Source organism: Camelus ferus, chromosome 1 (genome assembly GCF_009834535.1).
Source record: "Camelus ferus isolate YT-003-E chromosome 1, BCGSAC_Cfer_1.0, whole genome shotgun sequence".
Lineage (NCBI taxonomy): Eukaryota > Metazoa > Chordata > Mammalia > Artiodactyla > Camelidae > Camelus > Camelus ferus.
Genome location: NC_045696.1, coordinates 84,180,794 through 84,204,841, shown reverse-complemented (window position 1 = coordinate 84,204,841; position 24,048 = coordinate 84,180,794). Strand labels below are relative to the sequence as shown.

The window sequence follows — 24,048 nt, the reverse complement described above, 5'->3', positions numbered from 1 at the left end:
CAGGCAGCACCCAGGAAGGCACACAGCACACCCTCTCTCTCTCGGACTTACTTCCCCAGGCCTGGATAACACTGCCATGTCTGAGTCAGACACTCCAGTCTTTTACAAACATAGAAACTTTGATATCTAAGACAGGAATCTGATACCTAAGGTATCTTAGATGGACTGTTCTAACATATCAACAACAGTAATATTTCATGTAAGTTCACTGCTTTTGATTCATATAGACTTTATAAAAATACAGAAAAAACAAAAACATTGAATGCATCATTTCATTTATTAATAATGTCATTTACTCCGAATACAGATGAATACAGGCACCACTTAAAACAGAAAAAGGTAGACAGAAGATATTTGATGATATCTGGCCAATCAACTATTTTCCAGGAATTATAGTCTGAGGCTGTGCTTTTCATTCACAGGGAATCTAAATCTCTTCCTTTCATCTTTTGGGTGTCGGGATCTCTCACCCTGCCCATAAACACAATTGATTCTAGGAAAAGAAAAAAACAATTTAGGAATCTCTGGAGGAAAAAAAAAGACAATAATTAATTTTTCTTAATATTTAAACAAATCGCTTAGACTTTTCTCTCTGTAAAGTAAACAGGCAACATCTAATAGCAAAACTCACTCCTTGGTCTAAAATATACATAATTATATCATTATTAATCATTTTCTGATAATTTATGAAGCAAATTAACACCCACAACAGCTTATCATGGAAAATGTGTTAGTCTTGTTTTTCACATAGGGAAGCAAAAATAAAGTGACAGAGAGGTGTTTTTCTAAATATAGAGACTCAGTCAGGCAAACACAGAATAATAAAATGGTGAAGAGCATGGCAGAGTTTTAAATTGAAGGCATTAGCAGTCATCTCTTTGTGCATGTAATATGAGCCCTTGGGGTTAAAAGTGCAGCTTCTCAGATCTCCTCCTTCAGCGCTGAATCAAAGCTCACCACTGAAGACAATATTTCATATTGCTAGTGCTTTCAAATCCTCACCGAGGTGATATAGTATACAGCAAAAACGTAAACACCTGTTTCCAGCCATTCTGTGTTTGCAAGTGAAAAGGATCTAAGAACTAGAGGGCAAAACAGAAAGAAATGATGCGCCAAAATCCATTCACCTCTCTTTTCAGCTAGGGTAAGCGAAGTGCTCGAATGGACTCACATCAAGCGTAGCCTTGACTTACATTCCTTATAGTCCCTTGTAATAAAGGTCCATTTCAAAAGTGATAAAATAAAATTTTACATAATTTGAAAGCTAATGAAGACTATATTTACATGTGTTTGAAATAACCATGGCAGAAATTAAATAAAAAGCCCTTTTTCACTAACTGTTTTGTTCAGTCCAAAGACAGTCTTAAAAGACCAATAACATGGAAATAGACATAATCTCCAGCAGGTTTTTTTCTTTTTGTGATTATAATTTGTAATACTTTTCCTCAAAATCTCAAAATAATTCTAAAAAAAAAAAAACCCAAGAAAGTAAGTACTCCAATTTCTCAGATAAGGATGGTAAACAACTTCTCCATTTAGTCTCAATGGGAATCACCAGTGACTCTTGCATCTTTATGATTCTATGGCATAAAATATCTTTATAATCCTATGGCATTAAAATGCTTATCAGAGTTGTTTGGAGAACACTTAAAGTAACTTTCATAGGAACTAACCTTATAAATAGAAGACAATAGTTTAAAATTTTAAACAGTCAGAAGTATAAGCCATTACATAAAAGTCATTTGTCTCGGCCTTTGTAATTTTTTTCTTTTTTTTTTTGACCAAGCAGAACCACATTTTGAAGTGAGTCTTCCTACAGTCACCAATCAACTCACTACTAAATTGGACAGATCAGAGAAATCTCCCTTGACATAGCAGCAGTGGATTTAGAGGTAGGCTGAAGCAGAAATCATTACTGTTTCCACTTTTCTTTTCATGCCCACTTCTTAAAGAGGTGTCTCTCATATTTAATCAAACATAGTTATGAAACATCTCCATCAGATGGAAGCAGCTTTTACTTCATAGTGTGAAAATACAATAGCATAACCAAAGCTAATGACCTAGAAAAAAAAAAAGATTTCTTAATGAATACCCTGCAGTCTGCTTCTCCCTTCAACCCAAGACCTGAAGAGTTTTAAATACAATATTTTTTTTATTACGTATGGAGTACTGTCAGTTTTAAAACCATGATTCACTGCTTTTTGAGAAATGGCACATTTCTTGTAGAATCTTTTACAATATTCTTCTGAAAGTCTCTAACTCTGGCCTATGCTATCAACCTAAAAGAAGGAAAAATGTTCTTCACTTCCTTGGCTCAGTAAGAGGTTTGGATGAATATACTGAGATATATATGATAGAAGTCAATACTGGTGGGAAAGCACAAATAATGTATGGATTTTGCCCAAGAGGATTGTTTGACCAAAAGAAAAATTTAAATCTAGATAAAAATTGGTTGTGTTAAATCTAAAATCATTCATCCTCATACTTCAGAAATTGTCAAATGAATCTATTTTATGTCAGTCGTAAGCCACTTAGCAGTCTCGTATGCCCTGCCAAGTCACCAGCTTCGTTAACCTCAAGGATCTCTTCAGTTCATTTATGAGAGAAAAAGAAATAAATCCCTGAATGTGTATTGTCTTAAGATAATAGACCATTCTACATTTTGTATGGCAACAATTTACAGCCTCCAATAATTGAGTGGCCATTCATTTTAAACAAAACTTTAAGGGAGTAACCCTAGTTTAGAAAGTTTCATTACAATAAAGGTCATAAAACAGTATAAATTGTCATTAAGGGTCTGATAGTTGAGCATTATCACAAATAAACAAACAAGTGAATTATTTTGGGTTTTGAACTTTCACTGATGTTTAACTGATAGCTATTACATGGCCGTAGTCATCAACTTGGAAAATAAAGAGTCAAACATCATTATTCTAAATGCCATTATTTCCTTGCGCCTTGATGCCTAATGCAGCTTCATTCTTTCTGTTCTCCATACTCAGTAATTACATACTAATTGCAAGAAATTAAGAGTTAGCCAGAGGTTAAAGACGTATAGATCAAATGACATACTCAGAATATCTCAACACTGACACGTCCACTTCAATTCTGGTAGAACTGAGGCTGTGTTAAAACTAATCATCAAATCTAAAACTGTCCCACTGTTCCCAAGATATAACTATCAGAAGGGTCATTCAGCATTAATTTCATGGGACCTAAAAAAAAGAGGCTGATATATTCCTTAGGAGGCCAATAATATCAGTATTGCTAACTAATCTAACAGATTCAGATTCTGAAATTAACTCTGTCTCTTCTCCATGTAAACCAGTTTATAGAGAGAAGCTTTTCCATTTCTCTTCCTTTCTGCATTTATTCAGTCATTCACTCTTTTATATTTATTCATGTATTCATAACAAACACTATGTGCCAGGCACAGTGTCATGGGCTTCATATATTCTTTTATTTAACTCTATGAAATAAACATTAATATTATATTCAAGTAGGAGGTGAGGAAAATATGGCTTAGAAAGTGTAAATGACTTGTTTTACAAGTATTAATTCACTGAGCTGGGACATAAGCCCAGGTCTGACACCCAAGTCCAAACCTTTGATCTCCAGGGACACTGACATTACGTGCAAGGCACTTTGCCAAATACTGGGCTGGATACAGAAATGAATGATATTATGTAGTTTAGAGCCCTCACATGGGGTTGTAACTCCTGACGAGTTCTAAATATACACTTAAAGTTTCCTCACTGTGTCCACATTTCTGGCCTCTCTTTTTCATAAGGGAATTTGCAAAAACTTATACAAAAGCCATCTGCATTTATGTCGCCATTGTGTCAAATGCCAGTTCAATCCATGACTACCTTTGCGTCTGGTATGTCACTGCATCATCTTTTACCAACTGTCCAAATTAGAGATTTGAAATAACATTTGACCCCTCTCTCCCACTCAGAGCCTACAGGCACTTATTCTTTTGGAATCCACCTCTAAAACGTTTCACAACTGTACAACTCCCAAGTCTCCACTCCCATTTTGACATTGAAGAAAGAAGGTTGACTTCTGAGCCAAAAAGGTCTCATTCTCATTCTGCCACTTTTCAGCTGTATGACCTTAGACAAACTACACAACCTCTCTCTGAGTTTCTATGTCTTTATTAAATATCATATCAAACTGATTGAAATGGTGTTAGCTGCAGAGAAAGGGATTTAAAATCACCAGCCACCTTGGCAGCTGTTGTTACTACTGCTCTGTTTTAGGTCCCTGTCCGCTCTTAAAACACAATGCCTGCTACAGAACAGGCACTCCACAAATAGACACTAAAAAAATTTTTGAAAAAGTTAAAATAAATGCAATTAATTGGGAGTAAATGATTTCAGATATGTAGATTACAATTAACAGTTAGAACTAGGTCTATTTAACTTAAGCAGTTCCTCGAGGGAATTCTCAAAAAGGTACCTGTTGGGTTATTCTTCATAATAAATAGAAATGGATGGTTTGCTATAAATTGGTTTCGATGCAGATTCATGATCGCAGGGATGTCTATGCCTATGAAATAGAGACAACAGTTATTTAGATGTTCACGTTAAAAGATCAGTAAATAAAAAATATCCATAATATTTTTTGTAGACAGGAAAGGTCATTTTGCTTGAGGAGTTAACATGTGGAAAAATAATCATTTTCTGAACACAGAGAAATTTGGAATAAATTTAAAAATCAAAGAGCAGAAGAATAAATATTGGATTATTCATGGGATAATTCTAACTTCACATTTACACTCAGTGAAGAAGAAAGCCAGATACTAGACTCAATTTAGTGAAAGCAGATGAAAATTTCATCTTTTAAACAGTAACTTTCTGCTCACATTTATTTGCATTATATAATTTGTTTTATAATGTTTCAACTCTTAATTCCTATCCAGGTATGTTTGCACTTTATTTCTATTCTTCAGGCTTGTAGTAATCACATCTGAGTTCAAATTTATTCTTTTTTAATTTTTGCAAAATTATTCTGTGAGCTCAGAGCTTTTAGGATTTGTGCTTTGAATGTGCATAGGATTTTTATTATATTAGAAAGAGAGGTCTTCTGCCTTTACAATTATTTACTGTAATAATTTCTATCAGACTGCTCCAGTGTGGCATTTGTCAATATTTCAGAGTGGATACATTTAAATGACTGGATTTTTTTTAATTTCTAGATTAAATATTTCTAACTCAATTCAAATGTTTTCTTTACCAATAATGTAACACTTTCGTATAATTTTTTCAGATCCATGAAAATAGTTTTTGAAATGCAACATGTGATCAGAATTGAAAAACAATTGTACAGAAGAAAAAAACTTTTCCTCTATAATTTTTGTTTGTGATTGAGGTGTGTCAATTAAAGTGACAAAGGACAGATTGATAGAAGAAATCATTTTATTTTGTATCCGCACAGGAGCTTCACAACAAAGAAGTGTTTAGGCTTGAGAGCTTATATGCCATTTTAACAAGAAGTAGTAAATTGTGAAGAAGTGACTAGAAAAAGGAAAAGGGGATTTGGGCTTCTAGGGGTGGTAAATTGTGGGAAGGTAAACGTATGGGGAAAGTTAATGGTATATAAGGATTATTTAGTAAGGTCTGTCATGCAGACTTTTCCATTTCTAACTGAATTTTAGGCTTTTCTCCACTTACTTTTTGAGTATTATTTTTATGCAGCATAGGTACTATTCAAAATGCTATTTGTTCAAAGAAATACATCATAGAAGCGAGGTCCTCAAATCGAAACGTGCACACAGGTCACCAGGAGACCATGAAAAATGTAGATGCTGAATTAGTAGGTCTGGAACTGGGCCTGAGGTGCTACGTTTCTAACAAGTTACCAAGTGCTGCCGCGGCTGGCCTATGCAATTACACCAACAGCAGCAAGGATAGGCTGCAAGTCACCGGAGAGCACGAGTTCTCAACACTGGACACACACTGGACGCACACTGGAATCACTCAGGGAAATGAAAGAAAATATTGAAGGCTGGATCTCATCTCCAGAGATACTGATTTAATTATTTTGGGATGTGGGCTGGGCATACATACATAGAATTTTTAAAAGCTTTCCAGCTGATTCTAATGTGCATTAAAAGACACGCACTACTATACATAAAAGAGGTAAACCACAAGGACCTACTGTACAGCACAGGGAACTGTGTTCAATATCTTGTAATGATCTATAATGGAAAAGAATCTGAAAAAGAATAGATCTATATGTAGATGTATAACTGAATCACTTTGCTGTACACCTGAAACACTGTAAACTATACTTCAATTAAAAACATAATAATAGATCCTATCGGCTAATCGGCAGGTAATTCAATTTACAATTAAGTATAAATATTAGTAGATGGTCCTCAACTCTTAATCAAATCCCTTCCCTTTTGTATTAAGCTGTGGCCACAGAGATGCATAAATAGCTTATATAACCATTACTTTTTCTTCCTACAGTGTACTGGACAGCAGGAGGGAAGATCAGAAGACTGCAAAGTGCCAGCACCCTCAAGCTCATTTCCCCCAGTCCTTCCTCCCGGCTTCTGTGACATCATTTGTCCTACCAGTTGATGTTGCAGCTTCACCACCATCTTCATTTATCTCAAAGAAAACTTGTTGCATGACTTGGGAAATATACACCTCAGACGAATCTGTTGGAAAATATGAAAGTGCATTTAGGGTTAAAATTCAGAGCCATCACTTATTGGATCCCAGGTTAATTACATATGTCAAATGAACAAAGAAAAGCAAAAAACAAGCTCTTTCCAAGTTAGTTAATTTGTTAGAGATAAAGATGAGTTTAGGTTTAGTGCTTGCAAAGATGATAGAGAGATAGATATCGAAAGACAAAGTTCAGCCCAGATATAAAAGGTAAAAACAGAAGGGAGTTAGCTTCAAATCAGGTATCCCACTAACTGAAACATCTGAATGGACACAGGGTTTTGCCCCTCTTAGTCGTGGTCTACAGATGAGATGAAAAAGGCTTTACAGGTTTGAATTAATCCCACCCCATGTATTCAACCTCAAAGCCAACCTGCCTTTTAAATTCTGTATTTGATTTTGATCTGAGTTTAGAATAAAAGTTACTTTCCTTCAAAACTGGTGAGGTGATGAAAGTCTAAAGAGCTTTTGTGTCATCTGTTACAAAATCACTTCAGAACTATACTTTAAAACCTATCAAATTCCTCAGCATAAGATACTGTCTTACCACGTTTCGTTCTGGTGGGGATACAAGCTGACAGAGTGCCCCCTTCTCCCCTCGTGTGTATGTGTGAAGCGTTTCTGATTAATGACCTAGGAGGGGAGTCTCCCTGAGAAGGGGGAAGTGAAACCATGAATTCAGAAGCCATCTGGCATCCTTGATCTGTCACGACCAGACAGATCTGACAAGGTTCCTCAGAGACCCCACAGAAATGTGGTCATGGGTTCAGTGGAGACAAGAGGGCAGAGGAGAGGAAGATGGGTCTTGAAACTTGAAAAGAAAGGAAAGAAAGGATCTTTGTCTCTCTTGAGAGAGAAAGCTGATGTGACTCCACCAAAACTAACTGGATTTAGAAGGATTCATGAAGAAATACTTCAGTCAAGGGGAAGCAGCTCTGAGAGCTCACAGAAAAGTAAATCCCCTCAGGCAAGAGAGTCAGAAGCCATTGGAGGGTTATTTGCATAAAAAATGGCTTCCTGAAAATAAACTCCAAATTGCTTGTGATGACTCCATCTGGGCCCCTGATTTTCACGCATCCTCATCTACCTTCCTCGCCTCATCCGGTAGCTCCAGTTACAAGGTCAAGTATCAAGGCTTTAGCCCAGCTCTCCTTCTGCTTAAAGCCCCTTTCCCAGCACTCTCCCTGGTTGGCTTCCTTGGTACTCAGGTCTCAGCAAAAACACCACATCCTCGTAGCGGTCTTTCCTTCCCACACCGTCTAATTCTGCTCTGCTCTGGCCTAATCTCTTTATCCCATGACTCTGTTTTAGTTAATTCATAACATCTATCACCTTATCGTTTAACTAATTAATTACCTGTTAATTGTCCATCTGCCCTAACAGATGTAAAACTTCACCAGAAGTTTCGTCCAACTCTAGGAAACTGCCTGGCCCATAGCAGGCTTACATTAAACACTTGCCAAATAAATAAATCAATGGATGTAAGTATGTCTAGTGATAGAAACACGTTAAGATAGAGAAAAGGGGGCGTCCACATCATTAGTGTGGATTAACTGAAATACAGGGGTATGGTCTGTTTAGGTCATGCAAATAAGCACATTCTTTTCCCCACAACTGCCTAGAATAAGATATGATTCACATATACAGCAAGAGTAGATGACCGAGGGTCCCCTACAAAGAATGAAGACTAAAAGGCAGGTTGGGGTATAGTGGAGAATTTCACCCAGTTTAGCACTGGCACCAGACCAAGGGACTCCCCGGCTATTAGACTGAGCAGCTTGGTCTCCCGCATTCGTCTGATACAGAGAGGGTCCAGGCTCGGAAAAAGCAGAGGAGCTGAGAGAGGATAGATCAGAACAAGGAATCTGGACTCCATAAACTCACTGGTTTCTACACCTTTGTAATAATTTTTCCTTCAATTTTCTATGAAAATTCCAATTATATCTTTATCAAGTCAAGGACAAGAAACTTTAAATAGCTTTGCTAGAAGATGTGCAAGTAAATATTAATGTGCCATTTGCCTACTTAGTTTTTGGATTTAACTGAATATCTACTGTATGACAGATGTTGATCGAGATGATACACCTACATTCTTTTATTTATTTCCACCATTAGGATATATTATCTCATGTAACATTAGAAAGTTGAGGCTCAGAAAGGCTAAACACTTTACTAAAGGTGACACAAGAGGTAATGACAGAAGTCAGTCATCTCAGAATTTCCAAAATACCTCTTTGAAAACATTTCATTCAGAACTTGTGAACGACATGAGTATATGTCTCTTTTGCAAGCATCCCATAGCATTCATGTTGGTCTGGTTCACAGCGGCCTTTGGTGACTGTGTACTGTACGCATGGTAAGTAGGGATAACACTGTTCTCCCAAAGACCAGAAATACTGCCAGGGTTGGCTGTGGCTGTCTTACTTCAGGCAGTAAGGCAGAACCAGCACAGTTAGAACAACTCGAATAGGTAACTCGAGAGGGAAGTGGGTAACCCAGAGCAGAAAATGTTGGACACTTATTCTACTCTGTTCAGGGTTATTCTCTTGCACAAATTCTTCTATAAAGTATTTTAGAGGTTTTTTCGTGATAAATCCACTTGTAAAGGAGATTTTATAGAAGTCACAAATTGCCAGGAATTTGCAGAGTGCGTGGCTGTTTGAAATGTCTGAGATACAGCAAGTGAGTTTCTGAAGGCCAGAAAGAAATTCAAGAGGAAGAGGTGTTTAAAAAATGGTTTAGTTTCTTTCAGGTTGGTGAAGTGGCTGTGTTCCAGGCCACACTTGGATAGCATCCTGCCGCAGTATTTAATGTTGACTGTCTCATTCCCGATGCTGATGAAATTGTCAGAGAAGTCAGATCTATCCATCAGTGGGAAAACGGGCAGCTAAATCATGTGTGAAGGAGATAATGAACACCTATGTCACTGGGTACCCCACCCTTCTCCTCCACCAGGAAAACTCATTCATTCTATTCATTTACTCACAAAATTAATGACAATTTCCCCAAAGCCCAGATTTTATATAGGAATACACAATAATTCTGTGTTATGATACCCAACCCCATCAGACAGACAAGCTTTTATCATTAGGACTTCCTTTTATATAAAACAGAAGACCGAATTTAAAAGAGGGCAAGTAACTTGAAACAAATTGACCCTCTTTATCCGTTTTTTTTTTTTTTTTTTTTCCTCTCTGGTTATTTTTGGACTAGTGGGTACTGCCAAGATGAGAGAAATTAAAGACTGTCTTGGGCATCATTGTGTAAATGAGCATCTTAACCATGCACAGTTTCCCAGGTGCCAGTGAGCATAAAAGCTCTTCTCCTCAGACTTGTTGTCAGTCTCAAGCTAAATCCACAAGCTGCGGCTTTACAATTTCTAGGTTGTGCTCATCACGCAGCAGCTTGTGGGTGACTATTTTGTGGGCTCTAATATTACCGAATTAACATTTGCAAGTTGGTTTATAAGAGTTTTATTAGCTCTGCTTAGAAGAGAAGCTCAAAGTTTCAATTCCCATTATTCAGATAAGGAAATCCAAACAGGGCTGAAATAAAAGCCCAAATAAGACTTTACTTACGTAGTTTCATTGTAAGTGTGGTTAGAAGGCTCAGCTAACTTTCTAAAAATGCTGTCTGACTTCCATTAAGGAAAACTACTTAAATGCAAAATAGAGCGCTTGTTTACAGACAGCCCGGCCTGACCAACATCTATTTCCCATGTATGTATTTTCTGGGGCCAAACACTCTTTCAGTTTTAAGATCAGTTAACATAGTTACTAGGAAACATATTAACATGATAATATAAGAATTATTTTTCATATTACCTGTTATTCCAGAAAGGTCACAGCCACCACTAAATACCTCAGTTATATTCAAAGAATACAAAGCTTCCTTGAAGTCTAACTTCTGTTCTACTTTAAATCTGTTTAAAAAAAATGAAGAGGAAAATTCTTGAAACACTGCACAAGTTGGCTACCAAAACGTTTTTAATAAAACGGATGACTTGGAAGAGATGATACTGTGAAAACTTTTGTTTCATTATCCCAGTTACATTTCCTCACATTTCACATCATTTTCCCCCAGCTCCACTGAGAAGCTCTGGGTTGCTCATAACTTACTTCCCAGATAAATGGTTGGGGGAAAGGGGAAAGAAAATACTCTATCTTTTTGAAGTAACAATTACCCAACAAAACAGGGTGAGAGTTTTACCTAAGTTTTCAATTATTTGGCTTCTTCTCTAGAAGTATAAAGCTTCCTTCCAGAAACTGTATACACTCAAGTTTTTTTCACACCATGAAACAGTTCCTGGCAGGCGTCCAAGCTGCTATGAGCCAGAAGCAGAGGCCAACAGTCCTTAAAGAAGATTGTTGGCTCCTGAGGCACACAGAGGAGGCATTAGTAACCTATCATCCTTCCCACCCATTGTCACAGTTGACGTGACTTCCTTCAGTTTGTGGACACACCACACATCTTCCCAATAGGCCCTGTGAAAGGGGTGAAAAGTTGAAAGGGAACTAAATTTCTTCAGAATAAAATAAACATAAACATTACAGGAGGAAAACAACAAAAGAGTTGGCCAGTCCTTCAAATGCAGGACCCTAAGTTAGGACTCCAGATCCTATGCAAGTCTCTCAACCTCAGCTTGCCTGAAGAGGGGCCTTAACCAGCGAATCTCAAAGATTCTCTCAGGCACTGGTCTTCCATGATTTCAAGTCAACAGGATCACGGGTGCTCACTTTCCCATTTCATTAAAAAGAAAGAAAAAAAAAAAAAAGAAGAAGAAGAAGAAACTAGTACTTACTGATTTCATGGATGCTAAAAGCATCCATTTACATTTTACAACCAAGTTGGAAACTTTCTTTATGAAAGAAAAGAAAAGAGTGCACGGTCCTTCAACAGGAAGCTATGTGTACTTCCGACCTGAGGGAAGTCCCAGGACAGCTCCGGTCCAGGGAGCTCTCTCTGTGCCCTGATGGGCCTTTGCCCCTGTGCTCTCTGGTCTGGATGCAGACATGATTGCTCAAGCCCAGGATCCTTGCTTAGCTGACAGGTAGGCCCACATCTGGGGCCAGAAATTAGCTTGGGCAACAAGTCTCATTAGATCATTGTCTTAATTGCCAAATACTGAACAAGCTTCTTAATTATAATTCTTCAAACCAATGAACATGCTGTGGCAAAAATTTACCAGCCTAAATCATTTGCTGGTAAAATATTACGCACTTTTGCAAGATGTTAATTCATTCAGAACCCCGGCTAACGGGGAATGGACACAACTCACAACAGGCGCATTAAAACCTCCTGATAATGAAAATAACTTATTTTATGTCAATTGTTTTCAGCTCCTTCCTTTTAATTTCCTGCTAAGAAAGATTATATGCAGCATGATGGTTTTGAGGCTTTGGGGTTGTTCTTTTTTTCTATTTTCATTCCACACTTTTTTTTATACTGAATTGAGTATGGGCTTCTAAAAGGTGGAGGATAAATGTTCTGGTCCACCTATAATTTGGCTATTTTTAGTATAATAGTCCAGTGATTTGAGGATAATGACAAGGAATACTGCAAGCCTTCTTACAACATCTAATAAGGCCTAATTATCACCAGAGTCATCTAAGTAACAGTCTTGCTCATAATACAGTCCAATGAAACCTACAGCGATAGAAAGTCATTCAACCATTTAATAAAAGTATAATCTTCAGCCAGTTTCTAATTAGCCACAATTATTGGAGCCATGAATAGCCAGGTGTGACTGTAGCACTTCCATGTGTTAGGCACTTAATAAAGATGATCATTTTTAATCTTCACAAAAACCCTAGGAAGTTCGTATTATTATTTCCATTAACATATGGAGTAGAGGTTTTGAGGAGGTTGATTTGCAGCCTCAAGGACAAGTCAAGGGACAGAGCTCGGATTCAAACTCAAGTCTATCCCAAGTCAAAGCTAATGTGCTAAATTCCATGGCCTTCTAATCAAAATATAATTCAAAATCATAATCTCAGTCAATACATAAATGTATATTGTTAAATCCAAATTTTGTGAATCTTGATATTTATTCTAGATGTGATTCAATTACTTTTTCCTTGACTCTCCTCTACAATTGTCAAAAGGATACAGCTAAAGGTAAAAGAATGGGTAGCAGAAAGACTGGATAGACAACAACTAAATAATCATGAATGTTTTAGCATGTGTCAACATTATCCATCTCCTTGAAAGACAGAAATTTACTGCCATATGCAACCATTGTGCTTAAAGGGGTCTTACACAGGTTAAAGCTGCAGAAAACAAAAGAAAACAATTCAGAATTTCTGTTTTAAGACAGATCCACTGGGGTCTGCAGGATCTACCACGGATTGGTGTTGTATCTTTCCTCTCCCTTATACCCAGACTCTTCTTTAATGACAAAATGCCTTGGATGGGGCTCCCTTAAATTCCTATTCTTATTTTTTCGAACCCCAGTTTTGATACAGTGGGCTTGAGTCATCCTTGGGAGATTCAGGCTTAGAAACAGGCAAATCAAGTCTTGGGGCTGCCAACAAGGATTGAGATATAACACGATCCTTGATTGGTGGGCTTGGACTGTTATGTGAGTACATAACATTTTCTGTCACTTTCTAACCAATTTCCTCTGTGTGTTGGGGGGTGGGGGGTGGAGAGAAATACTCCATTGGCCTCAAGGGCTGAGTTTAAATTGCTTTCTGTCACATAGAAAACATATCTGGACAATGTTTAATGTAAACCTGCATTCCAATTTGTATCAGTACCCAAAAGGGGAAAGTAAATGAACATTTGTAATCACCCTGCAGCTGGTCATGACTTATCTATTCCCACATCCAGCCTCATTTTCCCTGAGGTCACTTCCTCTCACCCATACATGGTTCACATTCACCCACTTAAGAGTCCTGAGGCTGGCCAAGCCTGGGGTGGATCTCTAGCCCAGCAAAAAGATGACACTTCATGTCCCACGGCAGCTGTTGTCTCTTTCTGAAAGTCTCCGTGGCTTATCTTGCTGCTCATCCTATCGCTGATCATTTGCTCCTTCTGTGCTCTCCCTCATGTCTGCCCCGCATTACACCTGTTTCCTGACTCTTACAATTTTGACTCCACCATTTACTCTCCGTGTGACCACAGGAGAGTGTTTACTGGTCTACATCTTAACTGTAACCTGAATATAAAAATAAATCTCTATCAAACTTATTGTGGGGATTAAATGAGACACAGCAAAGAGAGGGAGCACCCAGGATACCGTTGGCACTGTATTGGAGTCTCAATAAATTTTAAAGTCGAATGAGAATAATAATAAATATTGAAGACTATAAATGTTACAAACCTTTTCTCATAGTTCTCCTCACAATAACCCTAAGAGGCATGTATTATCAGCATCCCACTTAGTAATAAGAGAAAAATCAAAGTCATAGAGGATGGAGGTGGCAAAGCTCTTGGTCTTCAATATCACGTTCTGTTTTCTGTAATCTGGTTCCAACAGTTGATAAAAGACACTGTGAGGTGTCACATCAGTCAACATGTTTAAAGAATGATATCTCTCAGAAGGACTAGGGCTCTCGTTTAGTTATTACTATACTTTTGAATAAAAGTATAGTATTTAACAAGTTCAAAGATCTTGACTGCCAAAAATTTAATGACAACTGTGAAGCTTTTCCTGAGGAAATTATATATGACCTTACACTCATAAACTTGCTAATAATTTCAAGGGCTTCAAGGACACTGCAATCTAGCCCAGAACTCTCCAGAAGTCCATGGTGCCCAGTTAAGGACTGCTACAGAAGAAGGAAAAATCAAAGTCTTCTCATTTTCCTAGAAAGTCAAACTTAGAACCTTAGAACCATCTATTCCTTCTTAACCCATATCTAGGTAGTCACACACTCCAATAAATGCCTTTCTACTTCACCAGTCACTTACCATTCCCAGCGAGGCTGCTCCTTTAAATACTCATTACTTAGTGCCTGAATGGTTGCAGTGGTTTCTTAACCTATCTTTTGGACCTCAGTCTTTCCCTCTTTAACACGTCCTGAACATCACTACTATTCAGATTAAAGCAACAAATGTTCATTGAGTAGCTACTGTTGTGATGAGGTCACAGAAAGGAGAGATGCAGAGCTCCTGACCTCAGGAAGTTTATAGTCCAGTGGGAAGACAAACAAATAATTTTAATATAACTACTGTGCAAAAAACAACACAAGGTACTAGGGGAACTTTTCCTAGCAGGGAGAAGGGAAGATGTGGAATCTTTCATGGAAAGAACAGAAAAGCTTTCTAAAACCCAAATTTGATTTTCAGGACCAACAGAAGTTATCTAGAAAAAAATGGGGGTGGAGGGAGAATAGGGAGAGAGTTCAGACAAGTTATCCAGCTTGACCAAAGGCACTGTGACTACCAAATATATCTATAAAGCACTGCCTAATCATCCCACTAGCCTACTTGGAAATTTACAATAATTCCCCATTGCATATGGGACTTTTCACTCTTCATTCTTCTAAAGCCCAGTGCAAATCCTTCCTCTTCCATGAAGTCTGTGCAGTTTCAGTCTCTGGTGCCCCCTCTCCGTTCTCTCCTTTCTTTTTTCACGAATCTTCTAGTGTTTACAAGTTGTACTAATCTTCTAGTATTTACTGTATATTGTTAGTAAATTTCTTGTGCAAATCTTGCACCATTCCATTTAAGTGGTAACCATCTTATCCATAGGGAGCATGTCTATCAATCTGCATTTGTCCCAGTCCCCTGTCCATAGTGGGGTCCCAAGCAATCTCTGCTTTTGAAAAGGAGATAAATTTTCTAATAAGTAGCAAACTAATAAGATCATAAGGCTGTGAGTCAATGGAAATGAGAGCTAATCTTGTCTCCCAATACTTAATTGAATGTCAATCAATTTGTTTTTTGAATGACACAGTTTCCTTATCTGTGGAATGCAAGATATAACCAAGTCAGCTTATAGAACTATAGTAATTTGTATTAAAATGTAAATATTAAATGCTTAACAAAGTTAAAGTGCTATATAGATAAAAGTTTGTTTACCTTATTTACATGTAATAAATGATCAATTTTGCCAATACACATGATCATAAAAATACAATCTCAAACCCTTTCTTATAGAGAGTAGAATCTGATACATAGTAAGGGTGTGTTAGAATCATCAATCTGAGGAACTCTGACTACTAAAATATTGATAAGATCCCTATTAAATTTAGAAAAAGTAATGTGATTATTGTAGCTGTTATCCAACTGCAGGATAAAGTACAAAATTAGGTATCTGGTATGTTACAGATAGTAAACACTAGAAAGTGCCTTAGTATTTTTAGATTACACTCTATCTTATTGACCTTGATTCTAAACTAGTCATATATCAAAGAGGGGAAGGAGAAGTGTTTCTTAACAGTAACTATAATCTAGTCACTCATACACTACAAGCATTTTTATGTTTAATTTTTCTTTTCTTGGCATTTACTTAACTTTGCTACCAAAGAAGCTTTTATTTACTTATTTTTACAATGACAAAATTTAGCTTAGTTGATATATAGGTTGAACTGTGTCCCCCAAAATTCATAGGTCAAAGCCCTAACCCCCAGCAGCTTATAATGTGAACTTATTTGGAAACAGCATCATTGCAGATGTAATTAGTTAGGTTGAGGTTGTAAAAAAATTTAATAAACAGAAATCTCAATTAAATAGACTTGGGAGACCAGAAGGGGGAGCTTACATGCTCCGTGAGGACAATAATAACAAAGCCCAACAGGAAGAAGAAACACTCCCCTTCCTTCCTGGCAAGGACTCAGCCAATGGAGAGAAGTGGACTCTTTGTTTACTATAGCCCTCCCCACTTCCTTTTCCTCTCTATAAAAGCGTTTTCCTTCCCTTACCATTGAGGGACTTGCATGTGGCTTGTCATGGCTGTAGACCCCAAAATGCAATTCTCTGCTATCCTGAATAAACTCATCTTTGCTGGAGAAACATCTGACAGTGTATTTGTTTCAGACCAACAGGATCATACTGGGGTAGAACCAGACCTTAATTCAGTATGATTGGTGTCCTTGCAAGAAAGGAGGATGCCATGTAAAGAGAGGTGGCCACGTGAGGCAAAGGTTGAAGTGATGAGTCTACCAGCAGAGGCACACCAAGCACTACGGACCACCACCAGCTGCAAGGCAGAGGCAAGGGAACATTCTACACAGAGCCTCAGAGAGAGCATGGCCCTGCTGACACCTTGATTTTGGACTTCTAGCGTACAGAGCTGTGAAAGAATGGATTTCTGTTGTTTTAAGCCACCTGGTTTGTGGTGATTTGTCACAACAGCCCTGGGAAACTAACACGGCTGACGAAACTGTCCCAGTATCACCAGAATCCTTAGTTATCAGTTGGAAACCATAATTCACTCCTTCAGATATAGAAGAACCACAGCATTGAGTAATAAAGTATAAGACTGTCAGTTCACCCAAGAGTATTTATTGAGCCCGTACAATTTTCCCTCTTCTGTATTAAACACAGATTTCAAATGGGTATTTTTCTGTTGTAAGGAAATTGCTCATCTTGGGGAAAATGTATTTCAGAATTTTCAATCCATGATCTTAGTGCTCAGGAAACTGGATTCAATAAATGGTCCTGATGGACTAAAATCGTTCATGAACTTAACACATGAGCAAATGACTCCTTTAAGAAATCAGAAGACTCATCCTTTTAGTGAGAACTGAATACATTTTAAATGTAATGAAGTATTAATGCAATTGAATAATTGATAACAAAATTTTCAGTTCCTTGAATTTAAAAAAAAATCTTAATTTTATTTCTCTAGAGAGAATAGTACAAAAAAATGACTAATATCCTATCTTTTATTCTGCCGCATGCATGAGAGGGAGGGATGGCTTTGTCAGCATCCTCAAGGGGAATGAATTCAAGAGTGACTAGAAAATTGAATTATGATATTTGAGACATTTAAAATCAGATAAAGGGAAATAACATAGAATCTCTTTCTTTGAAAATATTTATGTAACTTAACTCAACAATATTCATTTAGCACATACTATGTACCAGGAAACGTGCTAGGGACTACAGAAACCAAAATGAAGGAGAAACTAACCCCTGTCCTAGAGCTCACATCTTAATAGGATCAATAAGAGTGAGCCAGAAATGAAAATGCAACGAAATAAGTACCTTAATGTAAACATGCATGCAGTGTTCTGGAAGTAACAATAAGGAGTGGTCGATTCTAATGAGCATCCTGGAGAAATCTACACATAAGAGTTAATTTCAATATACTGGTTAGCTACCATGGAGAAGGGCGTGACCAAGGGGGAAGGAGGAAGGGAGACTGAGAATCCAGAGGAAACTTTCTAGGTTGGTACTGGCTGAGCAGTGATCTTTCAACAAAGAGAAAAAAAAAAAAAAACCCATCATTTATTTAGCATCTTCTACTTTCCAGGCTTTGTGCTATGAATAGAATCATCTAGTGAGGTACTGTGATTGAAGCTACCACCAAATTTTTAAGAAATCTTTGATGGCTGGAGTTTGTTTGGAAAAAGAGTATACCACTGCCAATGAATGTTTCTGCTTCCATATAACTGAAGATACAAATTCACCTCTTAAGGCAAATTGTTCATTTGTTTGGGAAAAGCAACACAGGGAGCTTTTTTATGCAAATAGGAGCTGTGGGATGGAGATGGAGAAGTTTGCGATGATGAGGGTGTAATCTATTCTACCCAATACAAAACTGTTGTTCTCACTGAAGGCTGAAATCTAGTGCTTTAGGTTCTTGACATGACTAGGAATCTGACCTTATAGAGGATGGGGGGAAATCTGTGTTGTTTTCTTTTTATGCTGGTAAAAGTTGGAGGACCCAGGATGCTGGGTAGGATGGAATGGTAAAGACACTCCTTTGGGGTGAATGGCCTTGGCACCATGATAAGGGCAGGCTAAGGAGAGCAATGGACAGAAGACTCCCGGGTACAAGAAATGGCTGACACTCCCTGGCACCTGGTTTTAAATTACTTTTCACCTTATAAGCCCCTTTTATCATTAGCTTTCAGTAACGTTTGGTTAAACATTGAGGTTGTTCTTACTTAGTTTGCCAAGGGCCACCTAAACAAATTACTACAAACTCTGAGCCTTAAGTAATAGAAACCTACTGTCTCATAGTTTTAGAAGTTCAAAATCAAGGTGTCTGCAGGACTGGTTGCTTCTGAGGGCTATGAGGGCAAGATCTGCTCCAGGCCTCTCTCCTTGGCTTGTAGATGGCCACTGTCTCCCTCTGTTTCTTCACATCATCTTTCCTCTTTGTGTATCTCTGCATCCAAATTTCTCCTTTCTATAAGGACTCCAGCCATATCAGATTAGGGCCCGCCCCTATAACCTCACATTAACTCGATAACTTCTATAAAGATTGCAAATATTTTTAACCATCTCCTGGTTTTTGTTTTGTTTTTTTTTTTGAAAACCTTTCTTCTTTTAACCAAAGGAATGCTGGTAATGTTCAAACCTGCCCTTGTAGCCATAAAGTAGCATAACATCTCCAAATGGGGTTTTCTTTTCATTTTTGTCAATAGCCTTTTCAAGCATCTGTTATCTTTCAGCCAGCTTTTCAAATCCCTCCATGAGTGAAAACAGAAGAACCAGAATGATAAAACGACATTACCAACCTGGGGAGGCTGATTTCCACTTCCTCTTCTTGCATCTCAGAGAACCATTGCAGGATTTGATGAGCAGTAATGAGTTTTTCCATTTCTTCTATGTTCACATCTTCTGCAGGAAGTATGATAATTAAACTAAACTCATCACCTTTATATGGTAACTCCAAAACCTGGTAGTTCATGGAGGATTCAGAAAAATAACCTGGAACAGAGAAAATATATTGTTAATATACCTGGCAATTTCCAAATTGATGTCTTAGAGTGTCATGTTTCATACTACCATATTTTGTTCTCAGAAGAGCCTTCATCATTGGAATTTTGACTGCCGCACCATCTTTCTGAGTGAAATTCATCAGCTGTGTGTCCTCTTTTCTGAATTTCTGTTTCCAGTCTCCCTTGAAATAAATGGCATTCACTAGGACAAGCCGAGTCAGAGGGCCAAATTCTTCCCCTGAAAACATGTTTTTAATTTTTCCTGTGACGGGGATGGAGGAAGAGGCAGAAAGAAATATGCCATCTTGATTCAAAGGAACTGCTTTAAATAGAATTAAAAGAAAAATTTATTTTGCTGATAATTAAAACCAGGGTGCTTTATCATTTAAACTTGGCAATTTTGAGAGTAAAGGGGAGTGCTATTAAATATTTCACTTAGAAACAGATACAAACAGGGTTTTACTAGGAAACAGGAGATACAAGATTGTCTCAGGCAAATTTGGACAGACTTAGTAATGGCCTCTCTTTCGTGAGATTATTGTGTAAATAGTTTTTCAGATAGCAAGAACAAAAACTATATACCTCTTCCTGCATATCTGTTGGTCTTTTTAAATTAACTTTATTTCAAGGTTCTTCAGCAAGTTAGTCAGAGTTAATAAGGTCATGGCACCTGCAAACTTGCCACTCTTGCAGCCACAGCCGCTGACGACCAGGAAAGGACAAGAATGGAGTTGCTGGTGTGATTTTTCCTCTTCTAAACAACCAGTCTCCTATTTCTGTGTCCAATGAGAATTTGGAATCTATGGGATAGCAGCATGATCAGGTGCCCTGGAGCTGTCTAGGGCTGTTCTCATTATGCATCCCATTAACAGGACTTTCCTGTGAACACTGCTCACAACACTCATCTCACATTTTCAGCTTAGGCTTCTCCATCTGAGGCTTCCCATGAATACAGTCGCTTCTTACACATCATAGTTTTTTGCATCAGAGCATATGCACAAAGAAACAAACTGCTATTAATTGAGGACCTGACATAGGCTTGTCACTTCACATACATTCTTTTTAACCACGCAGTAATCCTGAAATGCTTTAATGGTACCCTCATTTTAAATGGGGCTTAGTTTAGAACTTGTCAAGATTTGAACTCCGATCTGTATGAGTTTAAACTTGTGTTCTTTCTGCGATGTCACTCTGTAGTGCCTTTGGAATTTTTGCTAGCTTATATTTAAATTAAAGCTTAGATTACCATTTTATGACAGAATCATCAATATTTATTATGAAACTTTAACACATCCAACTAAGATGTGTTAATTATTTACAATGTCTGTGGGAAAGTAGGCATCTGAGATTGACAGACTGAAGTTTTAACCTAGCCAAAGACATTATTCCTTCTGCTCTACTTAAAAAAAAAAACCCTACACTTAAACAAAAACTATTATTAAAATTCTTCCATTAAGAATGCTACAAATAGGTGTCTCTCAAAAAAAAGAATCTCTATACTTTTCAAAGCAGCATACAATTTCTCTCAATTTTATAATTTAGTATTAATTTGAATAACAGGGAAGCAAAATAGGAGATTTGATCTCTCTGAGCCACAGTTTAATAGGAAAACATTCAACCATTCTTTACTTCAGGATATTAAAAACCATGAATACAATGGCAAATAATGATTTTATGAAAATGGGAAATTTTACCATCTGTTTTGCTTTCTACCCAGGTACTTATTGTCTCTGCACAAGCCTTTGCATTCTGAAAATCCACCAGTTTTACGGCACTCTGAAAAAATTCCTTGTTGCCATGGAGATACTGTTCTTTCACAGTGAATCCTTCTTGAAGGTAGAGGGCATTGGCAAGATTAAATGTAAATTCTTGTTTTTTCTCTGAGGTGGCAGAGAAAAATGACTTCAGCACAGAAAATTCTTCTCCTAAAAAATAATTGTAACATATACTGACATATTGAACAACATAAAAACAACAGCTTCTCAGCTTCGCTTCCAAGCACTCTGATTCACATCATCAATTTTTTGCACCCTTAGGTATAACTAACGATCCTTTCTAAGTTAGTATAAATATTTTAAGCATTTATCTCTTGTGGAATATGCATTTTGTAGAGAGATGGAGAAAAAAGTCCATGTAAATTTGAAATTTCTCAAAAACAAGAATATGCATTTAAACAGGCTGAAGGAAACTCCCTCTTTATAGTCAAATGTAGCTCATTCTTATTTGTTGGAAATGTATCTTTAGAATCGTATTCTTTGCACAACATGTGATATTTATGAAAGAGGAATACTAATTAATGCTGATGGGGATGGGGACTCAGGCAGTGTGAACAATCCTTTTCAATACTACTTTTATTTCAGCATAAGAAAGAATTGCTCTCTTATGAGCAACTGTGCTTGTCCAAGTTTTGAAATGAATGCAGTAACCCCTATAATCATCTCTAGAGATGCATAAGAACCAGAATTGCCTATTTCTTCAGGTTCATGAATTTATGTACTTTGGCTGTCTTTGTGAACAATAAAAATCTTTAACCATCCCAACTGTAAGCACTAGCCAAGTGAGTCTGTCAGAGTCAGCTAAGAATCACTGTTGGCCTATTACTTATTTACCATTGGGTCACTCTGACCACAGTGTTGTCAGGAAGGTGTATGCACCATGAGAGAATTCAGCTCTGTTCATTGCTCCGTGGTTTCCTATTTATTACCAAAGGGTACCGATATTTTTCATCCCCTTCTGGCTTAATTCAGGAACTCGATCGTTAAATCTGGGAACTGTATTTCAAATCCAAGGTTCTTTCAGAATCTTTGTTTCATTTTGAGTTAAATGCTGAAAATACCACTTTCATAACTTACAAGTTGATGACATGCAATTAATCTCTATTGAAGAAAACATAAATGGTTCATCATTGGGTGACGTTCATTGAATACAGAAACAAAAAAGGATTGAGAGAAACTTGCTATCAGGTGTCTATTGGAAAGAAGGGGAGTGTGTGTGTGTGTGTGTGTGTGTGTGTGTGTGTGTGTGTGTGTGAGTGAACACTTCATCAGATGCCACAGGGCATCTTTGTGCAAATAAGAACTTGTGCCCTCATTGGTGGGTGGGGGCTGTGGCTCCGTTGTCTTGCATCTTGTGCAGCTGAGTGGAGACTACTTTTCAGTCCCCACTTGCCTCCTTGTCCACTCATGCAGGCTCTGGAAGGTATACTGCATTCTGTTTCAAAGCCTATGATTCTCCATTCACGGAGATACAGACACAGACACAAACAACAAAAACTTACTTCCGTATGATTGGATCTGAAGAATTTCAGCAATGCTTTATAACCCTGGAATTCCTTATGTAAGGAAGGGGAGAATGTCAGTCTGTTTTATTTGTATATACAATGACTTTAGATGCAATCATTTCTTGCTATTTGAAGCTGAGAAAAATAGCTCAATAGCTGAGAGGCTACAGTGAACACTTTCTGAGTGAGGGCAAGAGAGCTCCAAAAGAATTAGCTGAGGTCAGAAATAAAGTGGCAGAATTTGAAACCAATTTTCAGGAGCTTGTAATTTATGAACATCTTTAAAGGAATAGGGGGAAAAGGAGAGGGGGAGAAAAAATACTTCCAACTCACTTGTCAGAGCAAATAAATTTATGTCATGTACTTAAGGTCTAAGACTGTGTGCCCTTTGATAAATCATTGGACTCGGAAGTCAATGAAAAAATTTCTCCAGTAACACATGTTGGGAGAATATAAAGTTATCTGCCTTATAAATTTGATTTAATTTACAGATGAATAACTTCTTTTAGCACAGATCAAAAAGAATACATACCCATGGCTCCTAATAATCACTGAGAATAAGTTAACTTCATTTCCTAAAATAAAGCCATGGAAAACCTACAGGTCATGAGTGAATGTGACTTCTGGTTTGATGTTACCAGACCTCCAGAAAATGTTCTAAAGTTTGGTACGTGTTTACTTCTCCTGCTATTAAGAGCCCCCAAACCAAGCATGTGTACAATCCAAGAGATCCAAAGATGAAAACAGAGGCAGTCATAGGATTATAGATTATTTTAGCCAATAGGTCCACAGAAATCATCTAAGCCAAACTCCTCTTTTTATAGTGAGGGATCTAAAATCCAGAGAGATAAGATAACTTGAAAGATGCCCAATCGCAAGGTCATTTGGATGCAGAACTGAGATAGAAGTCGACACCTAATTCTCTTTATTCTCTTAGAATAAAGAAGCACCTTTAAGTTAGTCTTTGATTAATAAGCAGCATTATTAGAGGCAAAGCAAAATGGAGTGTTATCAGATGCTCAGTAAACTGGAGAAGGTTAAATCCTCAGCAGCTGTTTTGACAAGGGGGAAGAAAGAAGAACTGAGGACACTGAGCGCCCCGATGGGGTAGGATGCCAGGAGCTGCACGACCGTCTGTAGAATAAGCAGCGTTCATGGGAAGCAGACTGGTAGCAGGAAAAGTAAAATACAGCCTGACTCAGCAGAGAGCAGCTTCATGCATGCACTCTCTCACTCTGTTCTCCTC

General features: G+C 37.6%; 1 protein-coding gene across 2 annotated transcripts in view; it reads right to left on the bottom strand.

Moving 5' to 3' along the window:
- Window positions 1-258: 258 nt before the first annotated feature.
- SERPINI2 (serpin family I member 2) overlaps window positions 259-24,048 on the bottom strand; it is a 28,104-nt gene continuing 4,314 nt past the window's right edge. For both annotated transcript variants that reach the window (XM_032484893.1, XM_032484888.1), the window contains exons 3-9: window positions 21,217-21,447; window positions 19,590-19,784; window positions 19,319-19,511; window positions 10,505-10,602; window positions 6,584-6,670; window positions 4,462-4,551; window positions 259-493 (exon numbers count right to left, since the gene is read on the bottom strand). In XM_032484893.1, the coding sequence (XP_032340784.1) occupies window positions 417-493; window positions 4,462-4,551; window positions 6,584-6,670; window positions 10,505-10,602; window positions 19,319-19,511; window positions 19,590-19,784; window positions 21,217-21,447 (971 nt within the window). In that variant the 3' untranslated portion in view covers window positions 259-416. The remainder of the gene's footprint in view (window positions 494-4,461; window positions 4,552-6,583; window positions 6,671-10,504; window positions 10,603-19,318; window positions 19,512-19,589; window positions 19,785-21,216; window positions 21,448-24,048) is intronic.